The 24,420-nt window shown below is 41.0% G+C and overlaps 1 protein-coding gene across 8 annotated transcripts in view; it reads left to right on the top strand.

The window, feature by feature from the left end:
* The window catches only part of EIF2AK4 (eukaryotic translation initiation factor 2 alpha kinase 4), a 119,275-nt gene that overhangs the window by 82,880 nt on the left and 11,975 nt on the right, over positions 1 to 24,420 (top strand). For 5 of the 8 annotated variants that reach the window (XM_024118390.3, XM_024118389.3, XM_055088324.1 and 2 more), the window contains 13 exons: positions 1,456 to 1,509; positions 3,804 to 4,040; positions 5,471 to 5,546; positions 6,187 to 6,308; positions 8,891 to 8,940; positions 10,084 to 10,252; positions 11,185 to 11,301; positions 12,856 to 12,921; positions 15,812 to 15,982; positions 16,414 to 16,548; positions 19,686 to 19,793; positions 20,382 to 20,510; positions 22,094 to 22,180. In XM_024118390.3, coding sequence (XP_023974158.1) covers positions 1,456 to 1,509; positions 3,804 to 4,040; positions 5,471 to 5,546; positions 6,187 to 6,308; positions 8,891 to 8,940; positions 10,084 to 10,252; positions 11,185 to 11,301; positions 12,856 to 12,921; positions 15,812 to 15,982; positions 16,414 to 16,548; positions 19,686 to 19,793; positions 20,382 to 20,510; positions 22,094 to 22,180 — 1,521 coding nt within the window. The remainder of the gene's footprint in view (positions 1 to 1,455; positions 1,510 to 3,803; positions 4,041 to 5,470; positions 5,547 to 6,186; positions 6,309 to 8,890; positions 8,941 to 10,083; positions 10,253 to 11,184; positions 11,302 to 12,855; positions 12,922 to 15,811; positions 15,983 to 16,413; positions 16,549 to 19,685; positions 19,794 to 20,381; positions 20,511 to 22,093; positions 22,181 to 24,420) is intronic. The other 3 variants (XM_028495492.2, XM_028495493.2, XM_024118391.3) reach the window with 3 other exon arrangements.

The following is a 24,420-nucleotide window of genomic DNA, read 5'->3' as shown; positions in this document are numbered from 1 at the left end:
GATCTTTGCCTCCATTCTTTTTCTGAGGTCCTGGATCATCTTCACTATCATTATTCTGAATTCTTTTTCTGGAGGATTGCCTATCTCCACTTCATTTAGTTGTTTTTCTGGGGTTTTATCTTGTTCCTCCATCTGGTACATAGCCTTCTGCCTTTTCATCTTGTCTGTCTTTCTGTGAGTGTGGTTTTTGTTCCACAGGCTGCAGGATTGTAGTTCTTGCTTCTGCTGTCTGCCCTCTAGTGGATGAGGCTATCTCTACTCTTGACTTTAAAGCAAAGGAGGAATCCAAAAATTTTGCATAGTATCAGTATAGTTACAGCAGTTGTAATGGGTTATAAGGATGATTGATATTTAGCTCTAGAAATTAAAGGTTCCAGCTGAATGGACCTGGTGTAGTAATGCCTAAAGAATACCACCATGACCAGAAGGTAAACGGAGTCTGGGGAAAATGTCAGCCACTTGAATTTTTTTCCCAGTGAGATATCCATTTGTGTTCTTGGGATTGATCCTTGCCCAAAGGATCAGTTGGCCCAAACTTAACTGTCATTGCCCAAACTAAAAGGGACTCATGTTAGTGTTCACAGTCCAGGATGCCTATTGGAAATGGCATTAAGATGACAGTGGAGAGTAAGGTTTGAGTGAGGGTGATTTAGATTCACATATTCATGAGCAAGAGTTACAGAGAGTCTTCCTCTTCCTTTCTGAGCAGAGCCAAGCAGGCATGTCTGTTAGCGTAAATCACATACAGCGTAACTAAGAATACTCCACTAGATATCTTGGAAAAGAGTTTAATGGTTTAACTGCCAGAACAGCGTGGGCAGCTGTGTTCATAATGTATCAGAGGGCAGCTGTGTTCATAATGTTATCAGAGGGCAGTTGTGTTCATAATGTATCATAATGTATCAGAGGAAATGAAGTGATTACTGTGTCCTTGCCTTGACTTGGAATGCTCTTCGAGGACTGTGTCCTTGGTGAAGTGCCTTTCCTTAGTCTAAAATTCATGTTTGTTCCCTCATTTCAAGAATATCTCAACTGCCAAGTTAATGTTGTTACTGAGGTCTTATTTACCAGAAAGGTGAGAAATTTGGGGCTAGAGGTTTTTGTGTTGTTTTTCTCTTACTCCGTATTGATCGTTTGGTATTTCTACCCTTTTTTAATCTGTTTGTTTGATAAAGCTACTTTGTCTTTCCCTGAAGCCATTAGATTTTAAATAGTTTGTCCTCAAATGAGGTGCTTTCTGTCACCTAGGCTGTCATTTGGGTGAAGTAAGTATTAAGATAATACGAATGTCCTTGGAAGGATGTGCGTTGGGTTTCACGATGAGTTTCACATCCGTCTTCCCTTGTTAGCAAATTTTCATTTCTGTATTTGATTTTCTTACCTCTGGTGAATAAAATGCTTTCACAGTGGCAGTCTGCCAAGCACTTGCTGATTTGAATATAATATTTTTTTTAGCCCACTTCGCCTAAGTTTCCAGAAGACTTCGATGATGGAGAGCACACAAAGCAGGTAATTTTCTGATGCTTTAATTGCTGTGTTCTCACTCTTGGGTTTTAATTACTATTTTTCTTCTTCTTCAGTTAGTAATCTTCTGCCACTCATTCTCTTGTGTCATGGGAACAACGTGGGGAAAAAATATCAAAAGATGGAATACTTAAAATGTATTTAGACTTGAAATACACCATAAAAATTCCAAGGGATGACATAGAAAATTAACAAACTACAGGGTTCTTTTTTGTGATTCCTCATGCTTTTGAAGTACTGTTTGGACCGTTGGCTTAGCTATTGAAAAAAAGAGAATGCTCTTACAGCTCATTGTTTTAGATAAAGCTTGGAACTTTAAGAGAAGAAGAATATATCTTAAAACTACAATTTTGTTCTGTCTTATGGTAAAGTAGCTCAGATTGTAAAGGGGAAGACTAGACAGCCAGATGTTACAGTAATTTAAAACAAAGTAATTTCTCTTCCATACTACAAATGTGTGTGTGTGTGTGTGTGTGTGTGTGTGTGTGTGTGTGTGTGTGTGTGTGTGTAACTCATGTCATAGTAAATATTGGCATCTGGCTAATATGAAAGAATCATTAGTGAATTTATTATAGTGCTTCTGGTGCACCTTTCTTCTTAATGCTGGCTTTTTGTCTTAGTGAAGCCTTCCATGGTTAATACTCTTGTCATGTAGAAGTTTATTCCTTAAACTGACTTCTTAACAATTATAATCAAGGCAAAATCCCTTATTTAAATTATTAACGTTGAGAACAGAAGCCTAGCTAGAGCATTGCATTAATTTGCTGTTTCTTGATTATTGGTTATATATCTGGATGGAGAAGTCACTTAACTTTTCTAGACTTTAATTTTCCTCCCCTGTAAAATAAAGGTATTAAGTACCCTTTATTTGTATTAGCACTAACATCCTATAATTCAATAGCGTTTAATGTGACATTTGTTTATGCCTTGAGGGACCCATTCTGCCTCAACTATTGAATTAGTAAAGAACCATTAGAAAATACATTGAGTTGTGTTTCTACTTCTTTTGTTAGCTGTTACCATTGATTCGAACTGAGTTGTTCCCCATGTTTTGGGGTGTCATAAGTAAATATTCATATCCCAGCCTTTCCCTGTAACAAGGTCAGTCTTATTCATTATTTCCTCATGTTGGCAGCTGTGGTGGTGTAGGAACTTAAACCACAGACACAAGTGCAACTATACACACCATTTGTCACAACAGTGATTGCCCTCCTGTCACAGGGACTTACCGGGCACCCTTGAGCATTTGCATTTGGGCTGTATAAACTTAGCACCACAGCCAGTGCCGCAGCCACCTCCCACGTCACATTGTTGCTTTTTATCTGAAAGGAGGCAGCATAGAAAATGCTTGTAGACTGAGTATAACACAGTTGTTGCCACATACAGAAATTAAGCAGTATTACATACAGTCTGTTTTGCTGAATAGGATATTATTTTTACCAGTTTAATTTAACATAAATTTTCATAAAGTTATATCACGTCAGTTCCCTTCTTTATGTGAAAAATAATTACCTGTGTTTTTATTTTATCCTAAAATCAGGGATAGGATTTGGGGGAGGGTATTTTAAAGATACATGATTAGAAAATGCTTAATGAGGTTCATCTAAAAATTGAGATTTTCTGATCTCAGGTATTCCTCTAACTCCTTATAAATCTTCATTATAAACAAAAGAATTACAGAATCATTATGGAGCCTTTCAAAGGTTTATATTGCCTTCAAATAGTTCCCTGCTTCATCAGGTAATAGCTGTGAAGGTATAATAAACCAGTAACATAAGAGAATTCAAAAGAATGGTATCAATACAGATAACAGAAATGGAGAATGAAAAGCTGTTTTATACTGCTTTAGGGATTCTAGACGCTCCTACTCATTATAGTTTATATTAAAATTAAGCACCTAAAAATACTTGCTTTATGTTCTTGTATCTTTTTTGATACAGAAGTTTAGATACAGTGTTTAGAAGGTCTAACTTCTGCTTCTATGTAGTTGTTGAGTTGAGGGTTTTTTGGTCCTTTATGGCAGGGAAGTATAAGAAGGGCCTCTTTTAAGAAAGACTCATATATTACATTGTTGCACAGTTCTGTGACCATAATGAACAACCGGGGGGTGGTGGGGGGGAGAATGACAAGTTCAGAGATTTCAGAAATACCAGTTAACATGCACCAACTAAGTGGAAGAAGTGTGTCTCTTTTGGACCTGAACCAACCACCGCTTGTCAGGAGAATCCCTGAGCTCCCTCCACTGCACCCGTCCCCGGGGTGCCTGGGTTTCGTTGTAGAAATCTGTCATCTCCTGGCTGTTGAACCACGATCCGGCAGAGCGGCCCACGGCCACAGAGCTGCTCAGGAGCGAACTGCTGCCTCCACCCCAGATGGAGGAGTCAGAGCTGCATGAGGTGCTGCACCGCACCCTGGCCAACGTGGGCGGGAAGGCCTACCGCACCGTGATGGCCCAGACCTTCTCCCAGCGCATCTCCCCCGCCGTCGATTACACCTACGACAGCGACATACTGAAGGTGGGCCTGAGCCGCTCCTTGAAAGAGCTTCACCTGGTCCACAAAAGGGTGGAGACACTTCCTCGATTTTCATGCAGTCCTTTAATGCCTCCAACATAAGTTCTTTTTTTTTTCTAATTGAACTGCAGTTGATGTACAAAGTTGTGTTAGTTTCAGGTGTACTGCAAAGTGATTCATATGGATATATATGATTCTTTTTTTCAGATTCTTTCCATTATAGGTTATTACAAGATATTGAATATAGTTCCCTGTGCTCTACAGTAGGTCCTTCTCCAACATAAGCTCTTAATCTTAGGTCTGTATATGCAAAATGTGTGCATATGCATTATTCCAGGAAGAGCCACACTTTTTTAAATCACTTAACTTGAAGGAGTTCCTGACCCACTGCCTACTAAAGAGATTATAAGGAGCGGTGCTTTTAGAGACTGAGTCCTGTCCCAGCCGCCCAGTGCCAGAAATACCCAGCCAGCTCAGATCCAGATCCGGTAGCCAATATCTCCCAATGCTGGCTGCACGTCAAAGTCACCTGTGAGGCCCTTTGACGACACAGAGCCTCAGGCCCTACATCCGATCTAGTGACTTGGAATCTAAGTGGGAGGCGCTTCAAGAATCTCAGAGCTCCCACGTGGTTTCTGAAGCACAGGCAGGTTTAACATTCAACATCTGTGTTCAACATAACATTCAAATGCCTTCAACATTTTCTTGTTTAAAAACAAAAACGGTCTGAAACAGTATAGCAAAATGTTAAAATTTGATAAAGTTGGGTGAGTGAATAACATATATTTGTTATATTCTCTCTATGTCTCAGTATGCTTAAAATAGAATTTAAAAGAGTAGTAGAGAAAGCAGTGGTAAGGTTTGTGGAAAATCAGTATAGATTTCAGGGGCCAGTTTTTCTTTGCTGGCAATATTAGGCATTTGCAGGATTATGGCTGACTTTTTAATTTTGGGGTTTTTTGCTTATCTATTATTTCTAAATTTTCTATAGTGAAATAGTACTACTTCTATAATATGAAACAAATGAAAAAGACAGTTATTTATACACAAAGGCCTTGAAGCTTTCAAGAGACCCACTATGAATTACCTTAGAATATGGGAGGGGGTTTGACGCTGTTAGGTGTTTGACTGCTACAGTATCCCTGAAAGTCCTCAGGGAGAACTGTGTAGTACTATATGACTGGCTCTCTCTGAAAGGCATACATCAACGTAAGAGCTTGGACTTTAAACCTAGGCAGGCTTCCTAAAGTAGGACATGTTGCAAGACATGTGGTTTCTTCTCTCCTGAATATGTTCAAAAGGGGAATGACTTGTTGAGACCTCTTTTTGATCTTGGGAATAAGCAGTGTAATGCCTACTGCAAGCCACAGAAAAGTATGGTAGGGGATCCCTTTGATTAGGCTTTGATGACATTTTAATTGGTCATATCTTAGGGCAGCTTCTCCATCCGTACAGCCAAGATACAACAACACGTGGGTGAAACCATTATCCGCATCTTCAAAAGACATGGTATGTCCTTTTTAAAAAATTATGTGCGTTCTCAAAAGATGTTTTGTTTCCTCATCAGAAAGTACTATGAATGGATTTGGGTGCAACCATATTTTACTTTTAAATTCAGTTCTAAGTTGTTGACACCTGTGAAATTTAAGCTTATTTTTATAATTCAGCTTGCTGAGGAGAAACAAATTTGAATATTACAACTTTTCCGCTAAAATACAGTTGGTTTGTGGAGTCAGAAATAGGACTGGGGCTTCCCTGGTGGTGCAGTGGTTGAGAGTGCGCCTGCCGATGCAGGGGACACGGGTTCTTGCCTCGGTCCGGGAAGATCCCACATGCCCCACATGCCGCGGAGCGGCTGGGCCCGTGAGCCATGGCCGCTGAGCCTGTGCGTCCAGAGCCTGTGCTCCGCAACGGGAGAGGCCACAACAGTCAGAGGCCCGCATACCACAAAAAAAAAAAAAAAAGAAAGAAATAGGACTGAATTAACAAACTTAACCTTAGGTGAGCTTTCCATTTAGAGAATTGAAGATAAACTGCTTTCAACAGTCCCAGTAGCAGATTACTCAACTGTCAGGTCTGTGTTCATTTTAAGTTGCGTGTGAAAAGAATGAGAACCTGATGATTAGTTATTTTTTCTCATTTGGTGTAGGAGCTGTCCAATTGTGTACCCCACTGCTGCTTCCCCGAAATAGACAAATATACGAGCACAATGAAGCTGCCTTATTCATGGACCACAGCGGGATGCTGGTGATGCTTCCTTTTGACCTGCGGGTGAGGCTGGGAACACTCTGTTGAGAGTGCGTGTGTGTGCCATGCCTGGTCCCAGGGGTGGCACCTGTATTAAAGGATGACCCCCACCATCCCCCCCCCAGGCTTATATTCTTAACGTCACCTTTAGGAATCATAATCTTAAAGGAGTTATCAGGGTGAGAGCATTATGGGAATTTGGTAAACATTTGACCCTGTGTACATCCACCTTAGTGCTTATGACCCTAGAAACCTGAGCCCTGTATTGCAGGTGCCACGTCTGCATGTCAGTGTTGAGCTTTGCCAGGTGACCACAGCAGGCTAACCTGGCCAACTTAGACACATAAATGGAGTTTTTTTCTTTATTTCTTGGCTAGGTCTTCAGTAACTTTCTAACATGTTAATGTCTAGAACGATTAAATTCTTGCAACAGCAAGCATCTCTGTTAATTATGTGTGCTGAATTTTGCTCGTGCTTGCTCTCTTATCCCCAGGGTTCCCTTTTGACAGCCATACTCTTACCAGTTGATCACTCACATGGTGTTGGCTGCTAACAAGCCCATCTGTACTGTACATGCGTGTAACAGACAAGAGGTTAATATCCCTAATGTACAGAAAGCACTTACAGGTAGAGAGATGAGCAAAGGCTATAACCAGGCAGTTCTCCGAAGAGAAAATGCACAGGGCTGATAAACTTCTGAAGGATGTTCGGCCTCACTAATAAGGAAATGCAAAGCAAAGGTATCTGAACTTCACCCATCAGACTGTTAAAAATATTTAATTGTCCACAGGTGACAAGGGTTTAGGAAAATGGGTACTTTCATATGTTGCTGATGGGAATGTAAGTTGCTAAACCTTTAGAAAAATAATCTGAAAGTATTTAATAAAATAAATGCACATACTATATACCCTTTGAGCTAGCAATCCCACTTTGAGAGATTTACTTAGAGAAATAACACATCGGTATACGAACACTAAAAGGACGTCCATTGACAATTTATCATAGTGGTCAAAAACTGAAAACTGCATGTTCATCAATAGGAAAATGGTTGAATAATTTATTATGGAATATTAAGGAGGTAAAAGATCAAAATAATATATATTTAGATAGATCCATATCTATATTTGATCTGTAGAAAGGTCCATGGTGTATTGTTAGCTGAAAAGAAGTATGTTTCAAAGGAACTCTAATATGATTCCATTTTTATTATACAGAGAAAGAAAAAAGTTTCAAAAAGCACAACTGAGCGTGTGCATAAGGTGCACTGTGTGTTTGTGTGTACCCAGTATGTGTGAGGTGAATACATGTTCCCACATGCGTGTGAACAACATCACATACCAGCTTGTTTGTATCACCAGAGTGAAGTGTCAAAGACTCAAACTTTTGACTGTATTTCTCTGGAGGGAGGTCTGGAATCAGGGCATTGTCTTTTTTGCATATCTATGTTTTGTTTTATGGTTTAAGAAGAAATTCCTTCCATACCCTCAGATTTAGTTTTTCTTTTATAGTAAGTCAAGTGATTTGGGATTATTTTGAGTGAGAGGTAAGTAGGTAGCATATCAGACCCTTGGGCTCTGTTGAAGAAAGGACAGAAGGGCAAACCCTTACATAGCTGTACTTAAAACTGGCTTCTTCTTCTCTAGACATTAGGACACTAAAATGCAGATTTTTAAGCATCAGCTCTCTTTCTGTGAGCTGATATATTCAGTCCCCCAAAATAAAAAGTAATTGCCCTTTGAGAATTTGACCCATTGATAAATGATACTATGTCAGATCTCTTGAGGCAATCTGATAATGGTTTTATAAGTTGTGGTGATTATTAGTGAGTGGTTATTAAGACTTTCTTCTGTAAGATCTACAGGAAAGTCAGGAAATTCACCATAAGAGGTAGTACCCGGGCTTCCCTGGTGGTGCAGTGGTTAAGAATCTGCCTGCCAGTGCAGGGGACACGGGTTCAAGCCCTAGTCCAGGGAGATCCCACATGCCTCGGAGCAACTAAGCCCATGCGCCACAACTACTGAAGCCTGCATGCCTAGAGCCCATGCTCCACAACAAGAGAAGCCACCACAGTGAGAAGCCTGCGCGCTGCAACGAAGAGTAGCCCCCGCTCACCGCAACTAGAAAAAGCCTGCGCGCAGCAACAAAGACCCAACTCACCCAAAAATAAATAAATAAATAAATAAATTTTTTTTTTTTAAAAAAGAGGTGATACCCATGTTGATTGCATTATTATAAGTGACACTTAAAAAAATTCACAGGTAATCAAATAACTTGCACTGATTTTAATTTGGCATAATAAAAAATTTAGCAGAGTGTGTTTAATAGTGAATTTTTCTCCAATTCAAAAACCTAAGAAATGCACAGTGAGTAAGGTTGGCGGTACATCCAGCAGTGCAGTCGGCTGCTGACTGACCAACTCAGGAACATCCCAAGGGGTGTGAATGGTTAGCAGTGCACAACTTTGTGAATATTCTACAAACCACTGAATTGTAAACTTTAGAAGGGAGAACTCTGTGGTTATGTGAGTTACAACTCAAAGCTGCTATTAAAAAAACAAAAGGTGGTTGGCACATCTTGACATTGACCTTTGAAACTTTATTTTTCAGGTTCCTTTTGCAAGATACGTGGCAAGAAATAATATATTGAATTTAAAACGGTAAGAAACAACGGGGGTTCATTTGGTGGATGTGGGAAAGAAACCAAGGAAGAATGTTTCATCTTCTGTGATCCTTACACAGGAAAGAATTTGGAGTTTAAAGTACTGAGCTTGGAAAATGGTCAAAAAGCCCAGTCCCAGTACCCCTTTCTATGATCAGGACTGGCAGCCTCCCCTTTGAAGGAATGTAACAGTTGGGTAGGTACCTGAAGCTCCCACAGTCTATTCTGTGCCTTCTAAATGTCCCCAAGTCACATGACTAATTATTTTCACAACCAGTTGCTTGGAAAAACATCTGGCTGTTCTTGATCACAGATGGCCCCTTTTAAAATTTAATTGAAGGGACAAGTGGCCAATGGTCTCTGTGTGAAAACTGCCTACAAAGGTAACTGCATAAAAGCTACTTCTGGAGAAGTGGAGTAAACCCAGCAGGAATGCTGAACGCCAAGGACCTCCAGGCACTTACTGCTGGGGAAAGGTTTGGTGTACATTCAAATACCACAGGAGTCAAACACCAAGAGCTTCATAAATTGGAGCAATGTTCCTGTCAACGAGGCAGCCGACTTTGCAGCTCCTTTCCTAAACAAAATCAAAGCTCTTTACATGCTTTTATTCTCAGTTCCAAGTCAACAATTAATATTCATAGTCCTAAGGTGTGGGGATCACTGTGTAGAAAGCAAACACTTAAGATAAAATTATTTTTGTTTGTAATTTCATCTCTGTTTCAGACATTAAAAAAAAAAAAAATTAAGCCCTGTAGTTTAATAGTGGCAACACTGGGAATTGGAACCTAGATCACAAGGCAAGACTATTCTGGGCACATCTTTATGTTTTCTTAATCATACTACTGATTAATTTTTTCACATTTGTTTATTTTATCTTATTCAACAATCTCTTACACATATTTAATTCCAGTAAGCCAGCAGTCCCCTACCTTTTTGGCACCAGGAACCGGTCTCATAGAAGACAGTTTTTCCACGGACGGGGGTGGGTGATGGGGGGGGGATGGTTCAGGCGGTAATGTGAGCGACGGGGAGCGGCAGATGAAGCTTCACTCGCTGGCTCCTCACCTCCTGCTGTGCCGCCCGGCTGGGGACCCCTGCGGTAAGCAATGACCTTAGAAACGTGGGTTTCTCTCTCCAGGTACTGCATAGAACGCGTGTTCAGACCTCGCAAATTAGACCGATTTCATCCCAAAGAACTTCTGGAATGTGCGTTTGATATTGTCACCTCTACCACCAACAGCTCTCTGCCCACCGCTGAAATCATTTACACCATCTATGAAATCATCCAGGAGTTTCCAGCACTTCAGGTTCCTTCCCATATCCTAACATCCCAAGGTCATCCCGCTAGATAGAGTGCTCTGCCGAGTGCCGTGGGAAAGCCACGACCGCAGAACTGCTCCTCAGATGGTGCTGGCAGTGAATCAGATTGTTACTCAAGTCCCCGGGAAAGTCTGATGTAGCTTTTGAGACTTGTCTCAGGCTCTTACCTCTGCCTTGACCAGAACGGGTTTTGTTTTTGTCTCTTTGGTTGGGGGGAGGGTGTTGTTTCTCCATCCATTCTTCCAAAATTTGAGGAATTAGCCTAAGATTCCTAGGATGCTTTGAGCATGTTGAGAACCCTCAGCTCCCTCCTACACCCAGGCTCTTAACAACCAGCTTCACTTTGCATAGTCTCTGTGGACTACCCAGCCAGTGGAGGCTGCTGTGAGCACAGTGGTGGCTCTCCTCCGCCTTTCCTCTCCATCCCACAGTCACGCCCTGTTCACCCCGCCACAGTGAACACCCGTCAGTCATGGTGTGCCCCTGTCCAGAAGGACCTCTCTATCCAGCTGCGGTTGGGGCCCTTTCTCCCACTGCACCTGGCTCAGCACACGGCCCTCCACTCTGCAGATGCTCATTGATTGACTTGTGTGCTTATATTCCACCAGCCGGGCTTATAGGTCAGTCACTATTGAACCAGGTCCTCTCCCTCTTTGAAATCTGTGTCGGCTCGCTCAGGCTTTTGAACATAGCTGGAGACCAAAGTATTTCTGATGCATATAATAAAGTATTAAATTATATTATACTCTGACCACAGCAGTGCAAGAAGAATGTATATGAAAAAGTAAACTAGAAGGCAATATGCTAAAATTCAGTCCTTCCATTGTGTCAGGTTGGTAAATTGGTGATAAGATTCTAGATTTGGTCATGTGCATATATTGCTTTTATAATGAAGATAATAATAATTTCTCTATCCTAGGAAAGAAACTACAGTATTTACTTGAACCATACCATGTTACTGAAAGCAATACTCTTACACTGTGGGATCCCAGAAGATAAACTCAGTCAAGTCTATGTTATTCTGTATGATGCTGTGGTAAGCATTTAATTACTTTGAGTTGATATTGAAGGATAATAATAATAGTTCATGGGTATTTTCTTAGTGATGTAACCATGAAACTGAATTGGGACTTTTATCTCCTTCCCTTATTGCTCTAAGGTAAAAGAACCGATTGGCTTTGATTCTGTCAACAGTTAACAAGTGTTGGTCGAGCTTTTATTCTGTACTAAGCCTTGTGCTACTAGTGACCTCCAGGGTGTTTTTTTAAGGGTAACTTCTGAAGATTGCATTATCTTATTTAATTTAAAATATAATAGAGTTCTTCACTAACCTACTTCTTGAGGCAAGAAAATCACTGAGTAGTTGGTCCCGATACTTGCCAATAATAATTTTTAAAAAGAGTTAACCTTTATTGAACATATGCCATGCTCAATATTTATGTGCCAAGCATTGTTCTAAGCCCTTTACATGGATTAACTCGCTCTCATCTCACAAGAACTGTTACTGTCCTTTAGAGAGACCAAGAAAGGGAAGTGTTAGTTTTGAGAGTAAAAGACTTATGCCCTGCCCTTATTTCTTCCAACCTGTCTGAGCTTATCATTAAAGTCATTTATAGACTTGGATTGGTTGAACTGGGGGAGACTGGTTTAGACCTCTCTTGGGGCCTCACTTATCACCTCCTTCCTGTGGGACTAGGGCAGCATCACCTTCCTCATTTAGCCACATCAGTGTTCGTTACTCTCTAGTATGTGTGCAGAGCCTGGAGGGGAAACAGTGAAAAGCTTAAATAGTATTATATATTACAGCGCCGGGATGGAATTGAATCCTTCTTATCTTTTCTAATTTCTTTTCATGTTAAGTATTATTTATTATTATCCTATTTATTATAAAATAAGAACATCTAGGAGATTCAATAGCTAACAGTGCCAGACAGCCTATGCTTAAGGAAGGACGAGCAGGGTAAGTCCATAACGGCTTACTGTTCTTTGTACACTAAAAAGCTCAACTCGCTTTTCTTTCGTCTGCCAGGGACACATCAAGGGCCCGAACTTTACTGTTTGCTTCTTTGTGGTTCTTTTCTCCTCCCAAAGTGCTGCTGCTGTTTGGCAGGGACAGATACAACATAGTGTCAGAGAGACACTGGCGGAAACCCCCGGGGATGGTGCAGAGGGCTTCCCATCACTCTTGTTCATATCCTGCAGCCTGCCTGCCAGCGTGGGATGGCGCTCAGAGCCTGTCCGCACATGGCTTTCATTAGGGGACGTGGATCAGTTGACCCCCTCCCAGCCCAACATAAGCACCCTGGTTAAGCCTGTCTACCTCTGGGTCACCTTACCATTCAGCAAGTGCAGCTCTCCCCTTATTAATTCTTTTATGTCAGGGGTATTCACATTTTAAAACAATGTTAGTTATAGTTTATTTGAATTGTGGAGGGAAAAAATGTTTTTTAATCAGAGTTAATCCATCCTTCATGATGAGGAGCCGTTTGTCCAAAATGAAGGATACACCTGTCAGAATTAGCCTGGAAATTGTATCTTGTTCAGGGCCAAATTTGGTGACTCTCACTGTTACCTTTTTCTGCCCCATTAGACCGAAAAGCTGACGAGGAGAGAAGTGGAAGCTAAATTTTGTAATCTGTCTTTGTCATCGAATAGCGTAAGTACATTTTAACAATGTGATTACAGCTCTCTCTGTAATTTTGTGGTACCAGAAAATGCCACCAAATTCTCACTGCAGTAAGGCAGCAGTGCCCCCGGCTGCCTCAGACAATTTTCCCCTTGAGTGTTGATAGGTGCCATGGCAACGTCTGGAATTAGGGGAAGAGAAGCCAGTGTCAGTGATCAAAGAATGCCTCTCCATGCTGCCCCTTAATGTGCTGTAATCACCCTGTTTCTCCCTGATCACCAGATCCTTCTTTCTCACACCCCTCGTAAAGGCTGTGCTTGGTGGAGCCTCCTGCTGAGGAGACCTCATACTGCTTGGCCTCTTATGAAACAGATGCTTCAGGACTAGTTTGCAGCACAGAGCTCTGCAAAGTCATTTGGTTGTCCACCTCCCATGCTTCCCCCCCGCCCCCTGGTCTTCTAACACCTCAGAGCTGCATTAAAGCTCTTGCTTTTCTGGGCATTTCCTACTCCTAAAATTGTTCATTTGCTCGCATTGGCAATGAGGAAAATCTCATGGGGTAAAAAGGTTTGTCATTTCTCTCTATAGGCATCAGGTTGGGCCCAGATCTTTGACACAGTCACCCACACTTAACTCAGTCCCTGAAAAGCAAAAGACAACAGGGATTTCTTACATTTTCCTGAATATTTATATAAGAGAAGATTTCTTTTTTTTTTTTTTTCTTTCCCAGAACCCTTCTGGACCTTGGTCTGACACTCAATTACATAATCCTGTGGTGATGAGCAAAATTCACTTATGGGATAGATTAAAATATGATCGTACGGGGACTTCCCTGGTGGTCCAGTGGTTAGGACTTTGCCTTCCAATGCAGGGGTGGGGGAGTGGGGGCCGGTTCGATCCCTGGTCGGGGAGCTAGGGTCCCACATGGCTTGTGGCCAAAAAACCAAAAACATAAAACAGAAGCAATATTGTAACAAATTCAATAAAGACTTAAAAATATATATATACGTGATCATATGCAGGCCAGGCAGAGTCATTCAGATTTTGGGACACCTACAGTGTGTCAGGCACAGTGCTAGGGATATAAAGAGGAGTCAGTTGAAGAGTCCACAGACTGCTTTCAACTTCTTCATTCATATTGGCCTTTAAAAGCCATGAGGGGACCCATACAGCATGTGTCTACCCTCAGCTCTTTAAAACAACTTTCACAGGCACCGTGGTTTAAAGAAATCACTTAGATAGTTTGCAGGTTGGGAAAGTAAACCAGATACATACCACTAGGAGCTCTAGAAATTAAACCAGATTACATTTTAAATGTTAAATATTAGAGGAGATCTTAACAATTACAAAGTGACCCAGTTGGCATAATATTCTAATATGAAGAACAGTATTTACATAATACCTTACATGTGTACACAGCACATAGCCTGTGCAGAAATAGTCCTGTGTATAAATGACACAAAGGATCTGCCCAAGAAACTGCCCAGTTCAGTGACTCCTTGCCCAACCAAAGGTTCAAGCCCAAAAGGTTCTTTGAACTAATGTCACATTTCAAAATATTTCACACTTGCTCACAATAGTTGCATTGGTTGCTAAAATGTCAGCTTCTTTGCTTTTTGTTAAATCTCTACCCACTAGTCATTTGATATTAAGCATTAATTTGAAGTTGTGTGTTTGATTAGTTCAAAATGGAAAAATTAGTATCTAATATAGGCATTTGGTACTCTCATTATTTTAAAAGGGAACTCTAAGGATACTAAAAAAGGGAGGAGAAATATTGCAGGAGACCTTCAAATATCTGGCCCAGTCTTCGTATTTTACAGATGAGGCACCTAAGGTCCAAAGAGATGTGTGACTTATCCCAAGTCACATGGAGTTAGTTGATGATAGGGTGAGAACCCAAATCTGGAGTGTTAACTAGCGCTTCTGGTAGTTTATTAATGGGGTGATATAATGTTAAAATTTATTGAGAAGAAACAATTTTTTATTAAGAAGAAAAAAATAATTTAAAATCAAAGATGTAATTTTTAAATTAAAAATTTTTATCTTTAATATAGTAAAGAAATTATAGATTTTAACACTTTCGGATTTTTTTTAAAATACAAGTGATTTATGATTATTAAACAAAGTCTTCATTCAGCTCTTTGGTTCCACGTGCCAACTTATAGATGAACTAGGTTCTGCCTGCCTGTAGTCTCAAAGTAGCTATAATTTTGTTTCTTAGTTTCCACTTTAGCCCCTGGGATTCTTTTTTTCTGGTTTTTTGATCATAGTTATTTCCTCTTTCACCTGCTGTGCACCAGGGGTCATTATTGGCCACTGCCCCCTCCTGGGGAAGACGAGGAGTACAGCTGTTGAGAGCTGTGATGGGGGTGAGCTCTGAGCCAGAGAGAAGGAAGAATCAGGGGCTGCCTCTAAGAGACAGTATCCAAACTGCATCTCAAGGCTACAAATAGAAACTATTCAAACCGAGGACAGGGAATTCCTGGCTAATTCAGTGTAGTATTAGAACGAGTCAGACTTTGTCTTCCTGTCCCCCATTGACGTGCCTGTAGTAATGGAAATTCTTGAGCATGAGGAAGGCAAAGAGGAGCAATACTGGCCTAAAAATATATAATGGAGGATCTGCTAGTACCAGGGTCTGCTCTGCTGGGGTCAGCATTTGCTATAAGTGCGTGTGACTAAAAATTAAATGTGAGTAGGTACCTAAAGCACTTCTGCGAGGTGCTTTAGAGTTGTTGGAAAAGGATAATCCTCAGTGGGGATTGTGGGAAAGATTAAAATTACCCTTGACCGCAAAATCCACCCTTTCAGAGGTACAAAAGCTCTGCCATACTCCCCTGTGTGTAGGAAACACACTGCAAAGTGAGTCTTTCTTGCCGTGGATTTTGGAAGCTAACTGTGCCTCTTTGCTTTCCAGCTGTGCCGACTCTACAAATTTATTGAGCAGAAGGGAGAGCTGCAAGATCTGACACCAACAATAAATTCATTAATAAAACAGAAAACGGGTGTTGCCCAGTTGGTGCAGTATGGCTTAAAAGATCTAGAGGAGGTTGTAGGACTGTTGAAGAAACTTGGCATAAAGTTACAGGTTTGGCAACTGTTTGATTCTGGCAGCACAGATTTGTAGCATTAATAATAGCACAAGGAGGAAATGGGTTTTATTTTGTAATTGCTAGTAAGTTTTATTTTTTCAGAAGAACGCTGCTTTCTACATTTTGGAACATTTGATATCTAGTAATAATTTTGGCTTAAATCAGAATTTCTTTGCAAGCATCACAATTCCTATTGTGCAGCAATCCTTATTATGTCAGCCTCAGAGAAGTGGTTATTCTTAAAGAGAACAGAGCTTCTCTTACTTGGCAGGCTATAGTTTAAATAGACCGTGTGCCAGATCTTACTGAATATTCTGTTTATACTAAATAGATTGTTCTGATGCTGATGATGGAAAATGGTGTCTTCAGCATTGCACATTCTAAATCTCGAGCCCTTGACACGTTCGTATGGCATTTCCCTTGACAGGTCTTGATCAACTTGGGCTTGGTTTACAAAGTACAGCAGCACAGCGGAATCATCTTCCAGTTTGTGGCGTTCATCAGACGGAGGCAAAGGGCTATATCTGAAATCCTTGCAGCTGGTGGCAGATATGACCTGCTGGTGAGGGCTTGCCCTGTGTTTGTTGGTTTGTTCTGACTTGATTTCATTTCTTCCTCAACTCGTTATTTTGAAATTTTTCAAAACTACAGAAGGGCTTCCCTGGTGGCGCAGCGGTTGAGAGTCCGCCTGCCGATGCGGGGGACACGGGTTCGTGCCCCGGTCCGGGGGGATCCCACATGCCACGGAGCGGCTGGGCCCGTGAGCCATGGCCGCTGAGCCCGCGCTCCACAACGGGAGAGGTCACGACAGTGAGAGGCCCACGTACCGCAAAAAAAAAAAAAAAAAAAACAACTACAGAAAAATTGAATCACTGGTATAATTGAACACCTGTATATATTTCACCTAGGACTAGAAATGTCTTGTGAACTACATTTGTAATATTTTCAACTTTCATTTAAATAACTATAGTTTTACAGGATGTTGCAAAGATAGTACGGAGAGGTCTTGTGTACATTTTACCCAGTTGCTTCCAAAAAGCTGGCATAACTATAATAAAATACCAAACCCAGGAAGTGGACATCCATACACTGTATGTGTCTAATTCTGTGCCACTTTTATCACATGTGTAGATTCCCATAACTACCACTGCAACTGAGATACAGTACAAATGGAATATAGAACCTTACCTCCCTCTGTGTCCCTTACCCCATCCCCCATTTATAATTGTCTTAAATATTTCCTCAGCACACATTGAGGTCCACATCAGACAGTATTGCGCTTTTTGCTTCCAATGTCAAACTCTGAGGAACCCAAGAAAGTCTGCTGTATTTACCCAAAATTTGGGGGTTCTGATGAGAAATCTGCTGTTATTTGAATTATTTTTCCCTTATAGGAAAGATGATTCTCACTCGATGCTTTTAAGATTTTTTTTTTTTTGTCTGTCTTTAGTTTGAAGTTTAATTATGATGTATCTTGGCTTGACTTTCTTTGGATTTGTCTTGTTTTGAATTTTCTCAGCTTCTTGAATCTATAGGTTTGTCTTTTCCTAATGTGGGTCCCCCACCAAGCCCCAGGAGGTATCAGAGAAGGCTAAAAGGGGAGCCAGTATTTTCATATCTGCCTGGGGGCAGTGCCCTTCACGCCCCCACCAGCAGAGTCAGTGGAGGCCAGGATCCCCGACTTCCACCCACACCGAAGCAGTAACAAGGTCCCCCTCCCTGCTGGGGTGGTGCCGGAGGAGGCTGAGTGGGAAACTGGAACCTTCACCACTATCCAGCATAGTATCAGAGGAGGAGTGTTTCAGGCATTATGTCTTCTACAGTGTTTTCAGCTTTACCTTCTTTTTTCTCTCCTTCTAGGACTCTGATGACACAAATGTTATGCTCCTGTGGTTCTGGGACATTCTGCTTTACAGTCTGTTTTCTCTGTTGTTTAGATTGATTTTTATCTTCAATTTCTTTGTTTCCACTGTTATGTCCGTTTATGCTATTGGGCCAATCCAGTGAATTTTTTGTCTTCTGCTTCTTTGCTGAGACTTTCCATTTTTTTTATTTGTTTCAAGCCTATTTATAATGCTTGTTGTAGCATTTTTATGCTGGTTGCTTTAAAATCCTTGCCAGATAATTCCAACATCTATGTCATCTTGTTAGTGCCTGTTGATTTTCTCATTCACTTTGAGATCCTGGTTCCTGTTATGATACGTGATTTTCAGTTGTATTCTGGACATTTTGAGTCTTATGAGATTGTGGAACTTCCCTAGATCTTCTGGTTTAGGAGGCCTCCTCTGATACTGTACAGGGCGTCGGGGCAGGGGAGGGGGTGGCACTTTGCTGCTGTCGGTTAGAGGTGAAGATCCATGTTTCTCACTCGGCCTTCCTCTACATCCGGAGCGTGGGATGGGTGCCGTGTTACCGCTTCCCACACGCCTCCACTGAGAGTATAGTGGAGGGGTGGGGCCATGGGGGAGCTAGCAGGTGGCCTTTTTGCCGCTGGATAGTGGTGAAGGTTCCAGGTTCCCACTCAGCCTCCTCCGGCACCGCCCCAGAGGGGAGGAGGGCCTTGTTACTGCTTGGGTGTGGGTGGAAGTCGGGGATCCTAGGGGTCCTGGTCTCCACTGACACCGCTGGGGGAAGCATTACTCTCAGGCAGATATGAAAGCCCTGGCTCCCCATTTAGTTTTCTCAGACGCCGCCCTGCTGGGACTTGGCGGGGGCCTCCTTACATCTGGGAAAGGGTGAATGTGTTGGCCCGCACTCAGCCTTTGTGAGTGGGAGTGTCTGTGCTTTTTCTGTGATGTTTGACTGGAGCAGGGCAGATCTTGTCTAAAAGTTTTCTGTCTTGCTGGGTTGCCCCTTTCTCGGTCTTTTGACCAGAGACAGCAAGTTTTCCTTGGGGCTCTCTTGTTTGTTCTCCTTGGCATTTCTGGGTTGACAGTTTCTCCAGCACCTAGTCCAGAGTATATGAGGCAAAAATCAAACCCAGGTAACTCACCACATGTCGTTTCTCAGATCCCATGGTCCCCGGTCAGCCTGCCATCTTCTCTCCACTTTCAGAGTTGTCTTATGTTTGTTTTATATGTAATGTCCAGGGGCTTTAGCTTAGCAGGAGGAATAGGGAGAAATGTACCTACCCATCTTGGTCTAGAACCTATGTATGCAACTTTAAATTATCTAGTAACATAAAGTAAGTAAAAAGAAAAAGGTGGAATTAATTGTAATAATATATTTTATTTAACCCAATATATCCAAAATAATATGTAAGCATGTAATCAAAATTTTTTTAATTATTAAGGAGTTATTTTACATTTTTTTCTACATCTTTATAATTAGCGTTTATTTAACCCAGTATACCCAAAATACTATTTCAACGTGTGATCAAACATTTAAAAATTAGTAAGGAGCTAATTTACATTCTTTTCCATTCTGAGTCTTTGCAGCCAGTGTGTTTTACACATACAGCACATGTGAATTCAGATTAGACATTTCAAATGCTCAAGCCCCATGTGGTTAGCGGCTGCCAGATTGAACAGTGCAGAGCTGTTCAATTTATCAACATTCATGAAGTGACATGTGTGCTTACTCTTTTCTCTTGCTACACACACACACACACACACACACACACACACACACACACACCCTTTATTTTGTTGAACCCTTTGAAAAGTTGCTGTTAGAGTGCAAATCATTGATTTTCCACAGATTCCCCTGTTTAGAGGACCGCAGGCTCTGGGGCCAGTTCCTACTGCCATTGGGGTCAGCATAGCCATAGACAAGATAACTGCTGCTGTCCTCAACATGGAAGAACCTGTAAGTTCCAGCTTTGCTTTTCCAGTGTGCTTTGAGATGTCTTTCATTTTGTAGTCATTCACATGGAGCCTCTGATGTGGTAGCTATAGACTGAGGTTTTGGGAGATTACCTTTGCCGTTGAGAGACAAGCCTAAATCTTGGTGTGAGTACTTAGCCTCTGCTTTTAGCTGGGGGACCTTAGTCCACTAGCCTTACTCTCCTCATCTGTAATATGCTATGTAAATGTGAGATATTGCACTTGTTAGCAGACTCATATCAAACCCCTTTGTTCATAAATACTGCTGTACTCTACAAAGCTAGAAATGGTTTTTTCCCTATGTTTCAGGCAAGATTAGTTTTCCCAGAGAAAAAGAATGTGTTTCTGATGACTTAGAAATAATTTCAACTACCCTATCTTAAAAGACTAATATAAAAGTTTTTTGACTGTCTTTTTTTTTAACCATGTCATCTGAAGCGAAGACTTTTGCATTTATGTCGCTGTACACAATTTTAAGATGCCTGTTTTCACATGAGCGCTGCCTCCTTGGCCTCACGTATATGCCCACAGCCTCCCGCCTCTAAATGTAATCACTCTGTTTCTGATACAGGTTACAGTAAGCTCTTGTGACCTCCTCGTTGTAAGTGTTGGCCAGATGTCCATGTCCAGGGCCATCAACCTAACCCAGAAACTCTGGTCAGCGGGAATCACAGCAGAAATCATGTATGACTGGTCACAGGTAATGAGACAAAAAGCACCTGTGAGTGGAGTGCACATAGTCATGGCTTCAATAGCAAATCATCCTCTACGGCTTTAGTTTCTGCCAAACTCTTTATCTCTGTGGTTTCAGCTGCTTCCTCTATGAGTTTCTGATTGTTGCCGTAACAAATTACCATAAACTTAGTGGTCTAAAACAACACTTATTTATTATCTTACATTTCTGGAATTCAGAAGGCTGAAATCGGTTTCACTGGGTTAAAATCAAGGTGTCTGATAAGGCTGGTTCCTCCTGAAGGCTTTAGGAGGAGAATCCACTTCCTTGCCTTTTCCAGCTCCTAGAAGCCTCCTGCATTCCTGCTCATGGCCCCTTCCTCCATCTTCAAACTCAGCAGGGTAGCATCTTCTTTCCTCTCTATGCTATGCTTCTGTCCTTCCATCTCTACCTGACCCTCCTGTCTCCCTTTTACCAGGACCCTTGTGATTATACTGGGCCCATCCAGATAACCCAGGATAATCTCCCCATCTCAAGACCTTTAACTTTAATCAATCTGCAAAGTCCCTTTTACCATATAAGGTAACATAGTCACAGGTTCCCGGATTAGGATGTGGACATCTTTGTGGGGCCATTATCCAGCCTAGCACACTTCCCAAAGGCATTCTGTGTTTAGTGTGTTTGTAGCTTTATATCTTCAGACCTCCCACAGCAGGCCTAACACTTGCTCTGGGTGTGGAGGTGAGGAAAATGGCACCACTGAGCACCTGCCTACCCTTTAGAAAGGGGGGCGTTTAGATGACTAACTTCTGTACAAGCAGATCACAGAAGGGGCTGCACTCCCAGGTGGTCCTCCGAGTTGTACACACGTTCACCCACACTCGTGGTGCCCCAGAGAATGTAGAGACGCCCGGGGAAACAGAACCCCACCCTCCCACCTGCTTCTTCCACATTACCTGCCAAGAGCTGCTGCTGTCCATTTTTGTGTGTGTTACATAAAAATTGATATCAGAAGTATGCTGAGCAATAAATTATAGTCATTTGACAGAAGAGTATCCTATGCCATTTGTTTACTTGTTTCATAAATTGTTAGGGAAGTGTTCTGTCCTAAAGTAAAATTATAAGCTCAGTAACGGTGACTTCAGCCCTGCACAGGGGCATCCCCTGCAGGCTTCTCTGCTCTGATGCTTCTTTGCTTTATGCTTCAGTTCTGCTTTTCACCTTCTACTATTTCTTTTGTTGCCTGTGCTTTCCCCAAAGGCCTTTTCACTGTGTGTGTGTGTGTGTGTGTGTGTGTGTGTGTGTGTGTGTGTGTAATTTTTGGCACCTTCTATCAAGATGTGAAGCTTCTGAAAACCTCTTACTGTGTCCTGTCCATGTTGAATGGCATGGCCCCTTAGAACAATAGTGAAAGCAAGGAAAGCAAAGGAAGTCTTATTCCTCCTTTGAATTCTGTACTCTTCTTGCTTAATATTTATATATTTAATATTTATATAAACCCTGAAATCAGCATGTTTAGTTATCCACTTTGAGAATCCACTGAACACAGTGTTTTCATTCTCGTTAATTACTTGAAGCTGTTCTAGCTGCTCTGTGTTTATTTGTTTCAGTCCCAAGAGGAATTACAGGAGTACTGCAGACATCATGAAATCACCTATGTGGCCCTTGTCTCAGATAAAGAAGGAAACCATGTCAAGGTAAAGACCAGAGGAAATCTTTCACAATTCAACAGTCAGATTTCCCAAACAGTATTAACTGTGGAGCACCCAACCTTCCCACTGAGGTCCTGCCCTTGGTTGTGGGGTGGAAATACATTATTTCATTCTCCTTTTGAATTGCTAGGCCTGTTTTTGGAGAAAGTGTATAAAATAAGGAAGAGAGAATCTGAATCTAAACACTTTTCTTTGAACTCAAAAACAATAAAAATTAAAAAACTATGACTAGTTTTTTTCCCTACTTTTTTCCCCTTGTTCCCTTTGACCATCTAAGAAAATAATAACTATAGCTGATACCTGCTGGTTGGCATATCCTCTGGCTACTTCCCAACCAATTCTACTATGTTGCGTTTAACTAAAAATGTTCATCCCACTACTGGGCATATACCCTGAGAAAACCATAATTCAAAAAGAGTCATGTACCACAATGTTCACTGCAGCACTATTTACAATAGCCAGGACATGGAAGCAACCTAAGTGTCCATTGACAGATGAATGGATAAAGAAGATGTGGCACATATATACAATGGAATATTACTCAGCCATAAAAAGAAACGAAACTGAGTTATTTGTTGTGAGGTGGATGGACCTAGAGTCTGTCATACAGAGGAAAGTAAGTCAGAAAGAGAAAAACAGATACCGTGTGCTAACACATATATATGGAATCTAAAAAAAAAAGAGGTTCTGACGAATCTAGGGACAGGACAGGAATAAAGACGCAGACATAGAGAATGGACTTGAGGACACGGGAAGGGGAAAGGGTAAGCTGGGATGAAGTGAGAGAGTAGCATTGACATATATACACTATCAAATGTAAAACAGATAGCTAGTGGGAAGCAGCCGCATCGCACAGGGAGATCAGCTCAGTGCTTTGTGACCACCTAGAGGGGTGGGATAGGGAGGGTGGGAGGGAGATGCAAAAGGGAGGGGATATGGGGATATATGTATACATATAGCTGATTCACTTTGTTATACAGCAGAAACTAACACACCATTGTAAAGCAATTATACTCCAATAAAGATGTTAAAAAAAAATACCCAACAAAAATTAAATAAATAAATAAAAATGCTCATAAATATATCACCTCATAACCTTTATTTCTATTTTTAAAGGAAAAAAAATCAACATATTTTCCCCTTGTTTTTCTCCAATAACGTCTTTGTCTGGTTTTTATAGCAGAGTGATGTTGGCTTCATAAACTAGTAGGATCTTCTGTTCTCTGGATAACTTTGTGTAGAATCGGTATTATTTCATCCTCAAATATTTGGTAGAGTTCCTCAAATATTTGGTAAAACCACAGGGGCCTAGACAAAGAGTTATCAGATTGCCTCTTTCTCCTTAAATGAGTTTTGGTAGTTTGTATCTTTCTCAGAATGTTTCCATTTCACCTAAGTTTTCAGATATTCCCTTTCACTATCTGTAGGATCTATAGTGATATCCCCTCTTTCATTCCTGATATTGGTAATTTATGTCTTCCCTTTTTCTCCCCCTGATCACTCTGGCTAGAGATTTATCAATTTTGTCTTTTCAGAAAACTAGCTTTCGATGTCATTGATTTTTCTCTATTTTTTGTTCATTCATTTCCTATTTTATTGATTTCCATTCTTTTTTTTTGTTCTTCAGTCTGCTAAATTTGGATTTAGAGACAGTCACTAACTGAAGTTTGCTTTGTATCCACTCTGACAATCCCTGCCTTTTAATTGAAGTGGTTAGACCATTAATATGAGGTGCAATTATTGAAATGGTTGGGTTTAAATCTACCATTTTATTTGTTTTCTGTTTGTTCCAACTGTTCTTTTTTTCCTTTTTTTTCTTTTCATGCCTTCTTTTTAGATTGAATAGCTTTTATTCCATTTTATCTCTACTATTGGTTTACTAACTATAACTCTTATTTTTGGTGGGATTTTTTTTTTAGAAACTTCTCTAGGGTTTATAGTATACGTCTTTAACATATCACATTCTACCTTCAAAAATATTATATGCCTTCATATATTGTTGTAAGAACCTTAAAACAATATTTCCATTTCCCCTCTCTCATCCTTTGTGCTATTGTTGCCAATATTTTTCTACATGTTATTAACTTCATAGTACATTGTAAGTATTTTGCTTTTAATTAGTCAGTTATCTTTTAAAGAGGTTTTAAAATAAGGGAGGAATGGGGGGCTTCCCTGGTGGCGCAGTGGTTGAGAGTCCGCCTGCCGATGCAGGGGACACGGGTTCG

Source organism: Physeter macrocephalus, chromosome 11 (genome assembly GCF_002837175.3).
Source record: "Physeter macrocephalus isolate SW-GA chromosome 11, ASM283717v5, whole genome shotgun sequence".
Lineage (NCBI taxonomy): Eukaryota > Metazoa > Chordata > Mammalia > Artiodactyla > Physeteridae > Physeter > Physeter macrocephalus.
Note: the sequence above shows the minus strand (reverse complement) of the source record. Positions and strands in the feature narration are given on the sequence as shown.